The 13,198-nt window shown below is 35.4% G+C and overlaps 1 protein-coding gene across 1 annotated transcript in view; it reads right to left on the reverse strand.

Annotated features, from left to right (window-relative positions):
- Nucleotides 1–13,198, reverse strand: part of LOC123880993 — a 142,369-nt gene that overhangs the window by 42,121 nt on the left and 87,050 nt on the right. The window contains exon 3 of the mRNA XM_045929491.1: nt 12,479–12,615. Within this exon, the coding sequence (XP_045785447.1) occupies nt 12,479–12,615 (137 nt within the window). The remainder of the gene's footprint in view (nt 1–12,478; nt 12,616–13,198) is intronic.

The raw sequence follows: 13,198 nt of genomic DNA on the forward strand, positions 1-13,198 counted from the left end.
GTCTGATCACGCCTAGTTTTTCTAACTCTTCTAATTCGGTTTTTACCTGTTCTCTATACGCCAAAGGTACCGGATAACTGTGTTTTACAAAAGGTGTTTCGTCTAATAGCTCAATAACGTGTTCGTACTTGTTTGTCAAACCTAAACCTTCCGTAAATACCTTACAGTGTTTGTTTAACACAGGTAGTAATAATTCCTTTTGTTCATTACTTAAGTTCGCGTCATCTAATTTTAATCCCTTAAATTTCTCATTATCTAAATTCATGTCTGATACACTTTGTTCCACTGGCCTAGAGTTTTGATTTAATATTAAATTAATCGTGGCTGCGTTCGTCTCTCCCCCTAACCTTTCGATTTTGCAGTCCGAATTCAGCCTAACACAAGACCTAACGCCCATATGTTCAATAGTCAAAGTGTGTTCACCATTACAGTTCACTATTCCTTTTACCCGCTCTAACCAATCGTATCCTAGTATCAATGACCTAGGAAGACGTCGCATAACTAGTACAGGTGCTTCAACTAAAGTACTACCTAACTGAAACTCTATTAGCACTAACCGATTTGTGCTTTCACTTCGCGATCCAAACGCGCCTTGTATTTGAATTGCTGGAATAGCGATCTCTGGCAATGTCCCATGTTCTCTTAGAATAGAGTCGTACAATTCCCTAGTTATTCCACTAATCTGACTTCCCGTATCTATGAGTGCACTCATACTTCTTCCATACAATCTAACACATACTTCAGGTAACCTAGGTAAAGAATAATCAACACTCACATCGGTTTGTTCATCTAATTCATGATACATTGTGTACACATTCAAACCTCTCCTCATACAAGTTTCACAAGTCACGCCTAACTCATTACACTCTGTTACATTTTCAAACTGGTTTTCCAATAAGATTCCTATACTCCTAATTTCAAATTGACTACTATACTCGTTATAATCAACGCCGCCTCTTAATAACCGCTTAAGTCCCTTATCTCCGGTCCCCAAACTCTGTCCTGGCTTCCATCCACTATTAATTAAGATCCTATAGACTACACCTGTCCTTTCGTGATCTGAGGTCTTTCTGACGCCCGTGCCACACAAGACTAACTGACTTGACCTCGTTTGTGTTGGGCATTCTAGTTTTTTGATGAACCCTCCCCCACATTCTTAGACACAGTAAGATTCTCGCCCTCTTTCACGAACGTGATAGCCGGCCTAATTTGTTTAGATTCGGATACCGTAGGCCTGTTAAAGTTAACCCTAGAACCTAATCGACCACGATAGCCGCGTCCCCTCGTCGAATTTCCCCTAGCTCTCCAACTTCTTGTTGACATTGTTGCTACAATAGGTCGTCTCGATGATGACTCATTGTATCGTCTACCTCTGTAATTATTACTAACAGTACCTCTCGTAATTTGCCTAGGTTTTTCAACAATATTTTGCTCTATGTTTCGAAGAAATTTCGCTCCGTTCATGATGTTAACTTCTTCTGTTCTAGTAAACCATAATCGCTGTATATCTATAGCATAATGTCGCATAATAGAATTGACCAAATCTCTCTCACTAAACGCAATAGTTAATGACTGCATTGATTCTGCTTGCTCAGCAAAATGTTCGGACATCGACATTCCCGAATCGCTTGAATATACCGCATTAATCAATTTATATCTTATAGATTCCTGAATTTGTTCGGTCCAATAATTTCGTCTAAAATCAATCTCGAAGTCAGCGAACGTAGTCCAGCCCTTCGAATACAAGTCCATAACCTTCCGAGCATGCCCCGAGATGCAACCTAACGCTATATCTATTTCGCGATCTAATCCATTTACCGCCCTTATATATTTCTTTAATCGTTTTAGAAAAACGATGGGGTTAGTGAATGGTTTTCCGTCGAAATTTGGTTTAGTTACTGACGGCTGTACAACATATAAATTCCGGGTCTCAGATAATGTACTTGTGCTCGCGGTTTCAAGATTCGACCCCTGCCTATCAGATTTTTCATTTTCATTAATCCCGTTCGACTCGTGTGAAGAAATGCTCGCGATTTCATTTGAACCGGTATTTGAATTTAACTGTTGTAATTTTGCTTCGAATTCGGTGATTTTTTTCAAAATCAACTCTAATGTAGCATTCCCTAAGGTCGTTGTTTGCTCGCTCGATTCTACGGTACTAACATCGCTTTGCCCCGCACCTACTTGCTTTGTTCTACGTCCTTTTCTACCTGAAGACATCCTTTTTTTTTTTCAATTTGACCCTATTTCTTTTACCTACTTTGGTACTATTTTAAATTTTATTTGAATAACTTTCATAAGTCGCGAAGCCGTATTTTTAATACTAATATAATACTGATACTAATTGCAATCACATGTTTGGGTCTGCTTTGATTATATGCATTCTCAGAGTTTGAAAAAAATTAAGCCTGAGAAATAAGCAAGGAATAATAGCTCGATCTCTGTAGTATCTTCTGAAAACCTGTAAATTTTACATTTATAAGACATACAGCTTATTTCTGCTCTCCTGCTCCCCCTATACATAAATAAATGTAAATGTACAACATATAAATATAAAACAACATGCAGTGTGTCCTTAAAACTTATAATTTATAAATAGCAATGTAAGTTTATAAATTTTTCTCTCTCAAATACCCAATCACAATTTCTACGTTGTGTTATTTTTATGTTAATGTAAATCTAGTCATATCGTTATTTCGAATACGTACATAGATCCCTGGTCACTCGGCATCAAATTTCTGTGATGGTACGGTGTGATCGTCTATACTAGTGGTTAAGATTAGGCATTATGAAGAGATAAAATAAGAAATAAACTCAGCTGAATTATAGAAACACCTAGGTATTTAAGTCATGAGTTATTTACAAGTAATTAATTGGTACAGTACGTTGGGTGAACACGTAGACTTCTCGACCAGCTAACAGGTTTACACGGATTGAATTATAAAAAATTAATGTAAAATTTCAACTCCTCAAAATAAATATAATGAATGGAGAGATTTGTTAATTTAGAACGTCCTGTTAGTGTGGAAAATCAGTTGATACGTGTATTTGCCTTATTTAGGCCATCGGTTTGAGACCAACCGGCATTCCTCAAGCACGGGGGGAGCCCTACACTGAAATCTCAGTCTTTTAGCATTGTTATCGGGGCACAGCACTTGGACTCTCCTATTTCGCTGCGAAGCGTTTTCAATTTGCCTAGGTACGGAAACCTAGGTTCTTTTCAATGAGCTCTGGGCTCGCCCCAAAACCATGGTATTTTTGTATATTTATATATTTGTTTGATTGATTGTCAATAAATTGGCCAATTTATTAGTTCGGAGAGTCCAGCTGTATAAAGACATGACGTGTTTGCTTTGTGCCGGAATCTCGCTGCTGGTACGTCACCAATCAACCATGTACCATATAATATCAAGCAAAGGAATTACAAAGTACAGCAAAACTAGTATTTTTATCTATTCAAAAACTCGGTGATTCACAAATTCAGCTGGCGTCGGTTTTAACAGATAATGTTACCTAAAATGCTGTTTGGGAAAGATCGGTACACCATAAAAAAAAAGGTACCTACCTGCCTCGCCATCTGTCCTCCGGAGGCAGCGTGTATTCCATTGTCTCGTTCAGGGTATTTTAGTAGGTAGATGAAATTTAGCTGTTACTCGAAAGTATCCTCGACAAGGTCCCTTTAAGGTGTCTTTAGCCTGGGATTCGAACCCAGCCAACCCTATTATCTTTAGTAGTGGAGAGCATTCTTGGTATATTAGTACTAATCGTTTTGTGATAATAAAAGTATAAGGAAAAACCATCGTGAGAATTTCACATAATGGTATAAAATACCATATGATGAAGGTAAACTTGATCGAGAGTTCTCTATGAAGTCCGCGCTCAGTAGTGAGCCGGTGAAAGCTGTTCATGTTGATGAAGACGATGTTTATACCGCGGTAGCTAGTAGTTTATAGCACACCACCTTATTTTAGCTATTGAGTAATTTTTCTACCAAATCTATAATTGTAACGACAAGTGTCATTCCATCAGACTGCATTAGACTGCTAATTCAATTTTATTCCCTATTTAATGCTGAATAAGAGCTAGTATTATAAATAGGTGCACTGCTGAAAAAAAAACCTAACCTAATTTTTACTTAATAATAGGAATTGTGATTGGTAAATAGGTCATATGAGAAAATCTTAATATTGGAGCTCAAGTTAGTTCGATACATGGTTTCTTCGTATCTTTGGCTTTGTTAATATTACAATACGATAGTCTAGCCTCCAAACAAATTGAATCTCCATTATTAAATGTCTAGGAAAATGTATCTAAATATAGCAAATAAAAGATGATAGTTATACCCAAGTGCATTTATTTCTGGTAAATAATTGTTTATTTACTCATACAGTTGAGTATTTAGAAAAAAAGAAGAGAAACTGAATTTATTATTTAGACTGGGAATTAAGTAACTTTATTACATTAATTAATTCCCGGCCGAATATTTGCTTCCTAAGCCATACTAATTATTGAAAGGGAAAAGCAAATATTCAAACAAAAAAACCCTTTCGGCTTTATATAATATTATGTACACCATTTTATCTAAAATACACACATGCCCACATAATCAATAGAGATATTATCTATAATTCTTACTTCTATAATAAAGTAAATTTTAAGGACACACATTATGCGTAAATTATAATATATTCATTATTTATTCTAGATATATTTGAATCCTAGTTCCACAAAGAGAAATGTCCCATTTCTATAATTTTGGATGCAAATCTAATAGTTATACACAATATTGTAACACCTCCTAATATCCAAATAATAATATCATCTCTAATTTAGTTTGTAAAATAATTCTTTACTCAAGATTTTTGGAACTGATTTTCAAATAATCTAGTTTAAAATTAAATGTAAATTAGTACATCACCATATATCAGCTTCTGCTGGCCCGGATACACACTATTTTATTCTATTTATAATTTTTCTATTATTAACTATACAATTGCAATATATTTCTACACTTAATTAATATTCACTGTTAGGCTCTACTGCACGTTGAGCCAGACCTCAATCGAATGTCCCTCTCTCGTTCCCAGTGTAGACTTAAAACGTCCACACGGATATGTTTGTCTACGCCCATGATCTGAAATGAAAAAAAAACCCAGCGAAATTTCGGTTTCTGATTGGTTCACTCTTGCGCACAGAATTACCCTGGCTGATGGCTAATTGGCTGAAAATAAAATGTATTTCAAACTTCCCTTAATGGGCCGTACCTTTTACTTTCTCACGCCCTTGCCTTGCCTAGACCACTCGCATAACACGTGATTACAATTTTGTACACTTGTAGAGATTTCTAAGTTAAAATTTACGACTTTTATCTAATTTATGACCGACCCTAACGCAATTTAGCTTTAGAGCAATTTATTTTGCCCTTTTGTTTTTTATACTTCCTTTCCTACAATTACTCAGAATCTTAACTAATTTATTTCTTTTCGTGCGAGATTTTTGTTTTTAAGAGCAAGGCTTCAAATTTCCGACAGTCATAAAACCGTATGACGGATGGCAAGGCCATCTCAAGTTGTGATGGAAAACTTTGAGCTGGAAATTTCAGAGAAAAAAATTCCAACATTGTCAGTTACGTAAGTTTAATTCAGAAAAAAATATGTAGCGTACTTCTTTTTCCCCGTATAAAATTACGCTTAAATGTTGTGTAGTTAAGCTAAATAAAAAAAATATTTGCCACAGGATTTGTTTGTGCATGAAAAACATTTTGCTTCTCCGGTCACCGGAAGGCACGGTTGACCTGTTTTAGAGAAGCGCAGGCTCAGCATTACGTAATGTGTAATCACTAATGCCCCGTTGTGTGGAGCGCGCCTTTGAGGGGGTCATTAGTTAATGAAACGGGTGAAATTGAAACTGGGGAACATTTTGTTGAAGTCGAAATTTGGATATTAGATTTTTGTTGGATGCAATGCTTGTAGCAGAAAGACGCTATGGCAACTAGAATAAAGAGCGACCCGAACTGGGCTGCGTAGTTATGGTCCTATGTTGAAGGGTCGTCGTGGTTGTCATTCACTACGAGATCAAAGGTCCTAACTACTATTGTTTCTCTCTTATAGTTAATTTAATTTGTAAATAATTATTTAGTTTTGTGTAATCCTTTTTTAGCACGAAACACCAACAAACTGCTACGCATATTTTCGAAACAAACTAAAATGTATTTGTTTGTGCTTATAACTTAACAAATAAATTTAAAAAAAATCGGATTGAGCAATTTTTCCCTATTACATAAACCTTTTTTATTGGTTGACAGAAAACACATTTGTGAGAGAGATGTTCAAATCGCTGGAAATTTCTATCAATTTGTGAACTTCATAGATCATAAGTAGGTATATTTAACGGCCACCAGTAAGCGTTGTGGAATTCATAGTGGGAGGTTCCGGGTTCGATTCCCAGCACGGGTTTGGAATTTTATAATTTCTGAATTTCTGGTCTGCTCTGAGGGGGGTTTGACCGTGGCTAGTTACCACCCTACTGGCAAAGCCGTATCACTAAGCGATTTAGCGATTTAGTAACTAAAGGAGTATGGGTTTAATGAAAACTGCCATACTCCTTCCAATCCCATCTTAGTCACTTACCACCAATTGAGATTGCAGTCGAGGGCTAACTTGTATCTGAATAAAAAAAAATACGCTCGAAGGCGAATCGTCCGGGCTACCTGCCAGCTAATTGCGCTTGTCGATATCCCGTCTGCGGGGAGTCCCGCATACTGTATTTCAAAACAGTCATCGACTTTAATGAAAGTATGCCATAGAAGGAAGTAGGAACCTATTACTAATGAAGCTATTCATCAAACATTAATTATTCATGTAGGCATTCAAAAAGTTTTTGCGTGTTTCTTTTAAGGTACCGCAACAAGAGAGCAATTAAAAGACTCGAATTTCCGAAAGAAAGCATTAACAAAGAAACTTCGAGTAATGGAGGGCTCTCTTTAATTACATGCAAATTAAAGAGCGACGTTTTAACAAATGACCCGGTGGAAATTAAATGGGGATGACTAATGAAGTAGAAACTAGTGTGAAACTTAAACACTTTTCGTTGGAAATAATATACCTTAATTACTAAAGATACCTGTAAAAGCTGCAAATCTAAATTAAAGTTTATTTATTTACCTTGATTTTGTGAGTGTAATATTCCTACATAAGAAAATACAGCGTTTTCCATGAAGCTGTTACTTATATATATTATGTTGTGTATTACAAAAACAGGCAAGGCAGTATGTTTTCCAAAAAAAATACAAGCATTTTATTAGCCTGAGTTATGCGTGAATTACATACAGATTTTGTGTTTACATTTTATTTATGTACGTTCAATCACACTAATATTATAAAGGAGAAAGTTTGTATGTGTGTGTGTGTGTGTGTGTGTGTGTGTGTGTATGTTTGTTACTCCTTCACGCAAAAACTACTGGACGGATTTGGCTGAAATTTAGAATGGAGATAGATTATACCCTGGATTAGCACATAGGCTACTTTTTATCCCGGAAAATCAAAGAGTTCCCACGGGAATTTTAAAAACTTTAAACTAACTTTAAACTAACTTTAACTTTAAAATTTTAAGTACGGCAAAAATATAAAATATTTTTGCCGTACTTACCTACAAAGTGTCCTAAATAAAGGTATAATGTCCTTTTGATGTTTACATGACATATCAAAGGGATATTTATATTATCTTTGGACTTTAACAGGGCTCTCTCCGTCACTCGTTTCATACAATCGTTGTTCCAATTTCATTTGAGTATTAAGCAACCAAAGTCCATGAAATTTTGTAGACATATTCTAGAAACTAATATCTGTGTCTGTGGTGTTTTAGATTTTTCTAAAAATATGTAGTTTTAAAATTACAGGGGCTCAAAGATTTGTATGTAAATTTTTAAGACCGCGTAACTTTGAAACCGAATATTTTAACAGAAATCTGGAAAACCACAGACATAGATATTAGTTTCTAGAATATGTCTGCAATATTTCATGGACTTTGGTTGCTTAATATTCAAATGAAATTGGAACTACGTTTGTATGAAACGAGTGACGGAGAGAGCCCTCTTAATGAGCTATCGGGTGTCGGTGTTTTATTAGTTCACCCTTTACCCATCTCATATATTGCTGTAGATGGGTATATTTTGTAGACAGACCTTTTATTTAAATTAATCGTTGGGTCCAAAAACAGTTTATAACGTAGCGGTATATTCTATCCAAAATACCGTATAATAAATATTATAGTCATGGCTAATAAAACATCTACGGAAAAGGGTGGGTGAGGATGATTTGGCTGAAATATGGTAGAGCAAAATCTGAAAACCGACGTAAGCTATTTTTAACCCCCAACCCAAAAAGAGGGGTGTTATAAGTTTGACGTGTGTATCTGTGTATCGGTCTGTGGCATCGTAGCTCCTAAACTAATGAACCGATTTCAATTTAGTTTTTTTTTTGTTTGAAAGGTGGCTTGATCGAGAAATCCAAGAAAATCAGTTCAGCCATTTGAAAGTTATCAGCTCTTTTCTAGTTACTATAACCTTCACTTGTCGGGGGTGTTATATATTTTTAATTATAAAATTCTAAATTTACCCTGACGGGAATCAAACCCGGGACCTCCCACTTATCAGACTACAGCGCTCATCACTGCGCCAGGGAGGTTGTCAAACCTCTCATAACTTAAATGATAAAGTGAGGCTATTGTCTGCCTAAAGTTGCAAATTCATAAAATTCGCCCGAAAATTCGCGACAATGACCTCCGTTTTTCATACAAAGGTCTGAATGTTAAACCCGACTGGAGTGACCTCGTAATTGCGAGATTTAAGGGTTTGAATAGGACTGTTGTCACAGCTTTGAACAGACGCAGACGAAATTAAAATCTGCCCGGTTCACTGTAAAATGTTTTTTAAATGTTACTTGGGATATTATTAGGTAAATTGGCTTTTACTTTGATAATCAAAATTAAATCGACTATAGTCGAAAAAGAAGCTCCTCGATTAGATACCTATACTACGTATAGATGCTCTTTTTTATAAAATACTAGTATGATGCCTGCCAATTCGTCTGCGTGGATTTAGATTTTTTATATCCCGTAGGAACTATTGAATTTTCCAGGATGAAAGTACCCTATGTCACTGTCCAGGTCCTTGACTATATCTGTAAAAAAATTATGCTAATTTGTTGCTTCGTTGCAGGGTGATTGAAAGACAAACCAATCAACCGATAAACAAACACATTCGCGTTTATAATACGGGTAATGATGGGTAGTGATTTATAAATAAAGTGATACACTCAAAAATGGTTTTCCATTCATGTGACGAATGAATGTCAAAGTGAAGTGACCTCATAATTGCAAGGTTCAAATGTCTGAAAAGGTCTGTTATCATAGCTCTGAAAAGATACGCGGTTGAACTTAAAATATGCCTCGTACCCTAACAAAGGATGTAAAGGACTGCCGTCAAAGAAACATTGCAGCCGTGTTATTCTGGGTACCGCATAGTGGAATTTTCTGCAAATACTTGTGTAGGTAGATACTTATGGGGTAATTTCATGTCGGCAAATTATTTCACAGGTTTATTTAATAATCATCATGTGAAAAGAAAAATCTAAACAGGATTTTTTTATAGAATTTTACTATAAAGAGATTTCTCATTAAATCGTAATCGATAAACGTTGAAACTACCGACCAATTTTAATAATTCTTTTACCATTAGAAAGCTACTTTATCCAGAACTAACATAGGTTTTGTATAAGAAAATACTTTATAAAATTTCACCCAAGTGAAACTGGATGGATTAGTAATAATATTATATTATAATGCAGCGTGCTAAAAATGGAAACATTAATTTTGCGGTCAGCATGCGCACATGTTACATGTTAAATTATTTTAGTAGCCGTGTGGCATGCTATAATGTCGCACTTTGTTCCTCTGGTGTAAAATAGCCTTTAGCCGACTGCGACAAAATTCAACATTTTTCAACACGAGAGAATTAACCTCATAATTGTGAGGTATAAAGGGCTGGAAGGTCTGTAATCATAGCTCTGAATGAAGACGCGTCTCGAATTAAAATACGCTCGCTTCACCTGATAAGGGTCTGTAAATGGCCGCTATGGAAATTCTGCGGTGGAGTGAGAAATAATTGAATTTTTAATCACGTGTTTTTATTACTTATCATATTGTTTTGATTAGGTTGGAGGGCTAATTAAATTGACAAAGGTGAAGTTCAGGGTTGGTAACTTGGTAGACAGCCTTGCTTTGGAGGTGTTATAAAATTACTATAAAATGTATTTTTTTTGAATACGCCGCATTTAGTAAGTAGATAATACAATGCAAATGCGAATGTTGAGATGGATGTGTGGTGTGACAAGAATGGACTCCCGTGAGTCAGGTAGATATCGGAAGATACCCGACCTATTTTGTTACGGATTTCTCCCCCATCCGTAAGAAAAAGTCTTTTCTACAAGAGAGTCGGAATCTAGGTATGGAAAACAATTTTTCATTTCCGTAATCCGCATAAAAGTGGTAACGCCGAGTTTCTGAATACAAGCAGAAAATATTTTTATACGTTTTTTAAAACGCTCTCCGCTAAACTTTTAAAGGTCACGGCTACGCGGTGGATTCAAGAGCGCACGTGATTAAAAAAGAAAAACATACCTTAATTAAAGTCTATAAAATATCGCAGGTGAAAGTAGGTACAACTTTAAGGCCGATTCACACCAATTGCGTATGCAGCACGTACACGTGACATGTGCGTAGTGACGTGCGTGAATCCATAGACATAACTGCACGCATTACGTCTACGTGAACGTTCACGCCACGCAAGCGGCCATGTTTCATAGAGTTCCATACATTACAACGCAATGATACGCGTTACGTCTACGCTTACGTAGCTTGGGTGAACGAGCTCTTCGTGTGTTTTTTTCGTTAGAACATAGGCATTTGCATTATAAAAATTCCAAAGATTGAAAGGAAATTCCAAAAATCTTCTTTCTAATGATATTTATAGTTCATCGTTTTGGTACAATGTCGTGAAATCTTTGTTACCATCGTTATTTCAACCAAAAGATGCCCACTATTGGACAAAGGTCTTGTGTCCAGCGTCTTCATATTTGGAAGATCGCTTGAGGTTATAGGTACAACTACTTGTGGACAACGCTGCGTTTTTGTTGTTATGACTCAATATTTAAAAGTACTGTGAGTATATATTTTTCAAGTCAGCGTGAAATCTCTTTCATGAAATATTGAAATCTTAAATAGACTATATATTTACACGTAATCACATAATATTATTATAAAATAAGTAAAGTAATTTATTTTAGTTATTTTATATAATTATCTTAAAAGTGATAACAGCGAACATAAAGGTTACGACGAGCGAAAAAATTCATTTCAAAGAACAATGAGCTCTCAGTTTTATAACTTGAGTTTTCATTTTTAATTAAGATATTTTAATAAACGCAATCTCTATCTTCCTTGAAAATCTTTATTTTAATTTGGTAATTTGTGGAGTACCCAAGACTGCGATCTCATTGGGACTTACACTATTAACTTTTTAATCTAACGAAGTACCTATTCATCCACATAGAAAACAAAACTTCGAAACAAAGGGGATATGATACTGCTATGATAACAATTTGTTATTTAAATTCTTTGAAACAGCAATTGAAGCTGACGGCTAAATTATTATTAATGGCGTCATAAATACACAATCAACGATATGATCGGATTTAACATTCAATATTTGGAAATTATTTCCTTTGAAATCATAAAGCACGCTAGATAAGTAACAATAAATATGTAATTGAATAATTTAATATACCAAACGTTACATTAAACGAATCCCATTTCTGATATTCAACGATTTCTATATTTCAATGCAGATAGGTAGATACTATTTAAAATATTGTGTAAGAGTGGCTAGAGTAGCTTATTTTTATTATAATAATATATTATATCAAGGCATACATAAGAGATAGACTAATTAACAGGGCTCTCTCCGTCACTCGTTTCCACTCGTTTCATACAATCGTAGTTCCAATTTCATTTGAATATTAAGCAACCAGAGTCCATGAAATTTTGCAGACATATTCTAGAAAGTTATATCTGTGTCTGTGGTGTTTTAGATTTTTCTAAAAATATGTAGTTTTAAAAGATTTGTATGAAAATTTTTAAGACCGCGTAACTTTGAAACCGAATATTTTAACAGAAATCTGGAAAACCACAGACATAGATATTAGTTTCTAGAATATGTCTGCAAAATTTCATGGATTTTGGTTGCTTAATATTCAAATGACATTGGAACTACGATTGTATGAAACGAGTGGCGGAGAGAGCCCTCTTAATTAATAGAAGCGCTGCCTTATTTTTGCCTTTTTCCCTTTTCTTCTGATTGTTGATTCTTTTTGGTAGGTACAAATAAATAAAATAAATTAATTAAGGGGCAATATTCACCCACCTGAACCAGATCACCATGTATGCCTCCAGCAGCTGTGATAGTTAGCAGGCACACGTATGGAACCAAATCTTCTCTCGGTCTATGAAGCTCCATCTCATACGTACGGCCAATATCACCGTAGTACGTTTTGTTACAGCCTGAGGACCAAAAAATGTTAATTAGTGATGAAAAATCAGGCATGTGCGAGTCAGACTCGCACATGAAGGTTCCGTACCATCGTACAAGAAATACCTAAAAAAAATTAAAAAATTTCATGGAGGCCGGTTTGTAATTTTTTATTATTTATTTGTTGTTATAACAGCAATAGAAATACGCATTAGTCAAAATTTCAACTCTCTACCCATTTAATTACGGTTCACAAAATTCAGCGCCCTGAGAGACAGCAACGGACGGACGGATGGACCGACGATGGATGGATGGACGGACGGGCGGACGGACGGACAGCGATGGCTTAGTAATAGGATCGCGTTAGCAGCCTTTGGGTACGGAACCCTAAAAACTAATAGCTATTACCTACCTAGGAATTTCATATGGCTAGTATTTTTGTTTTGTGCCATTTAAATATTATTATGTTCAGCGGCTCAGCCGTGAAAATGTAAAAAATATACTAACAGGAATACAATTTATATTATAAATGAAAATTTTAGTATATTATATTGTAGAGACTAGGACAGCTATATGATAATCATGATTTATAAAGAATGGTATTTAGCTAACTCT

The sequence above is a fragment of the Maniola jurtina genome, chromosome 3 (genome assembly GCF_905333055.1).
Source record: "Maniola jurtina chromosome 3, ilManJurt1.1, whole genome shotgun sequence".
NCBI classification, from domain to species: Eukaryota; Metazoa; Arthropoda; class Insecta; order Lepidoptera; family Nymphalidae; genus Maniola; species Maniola jurtina.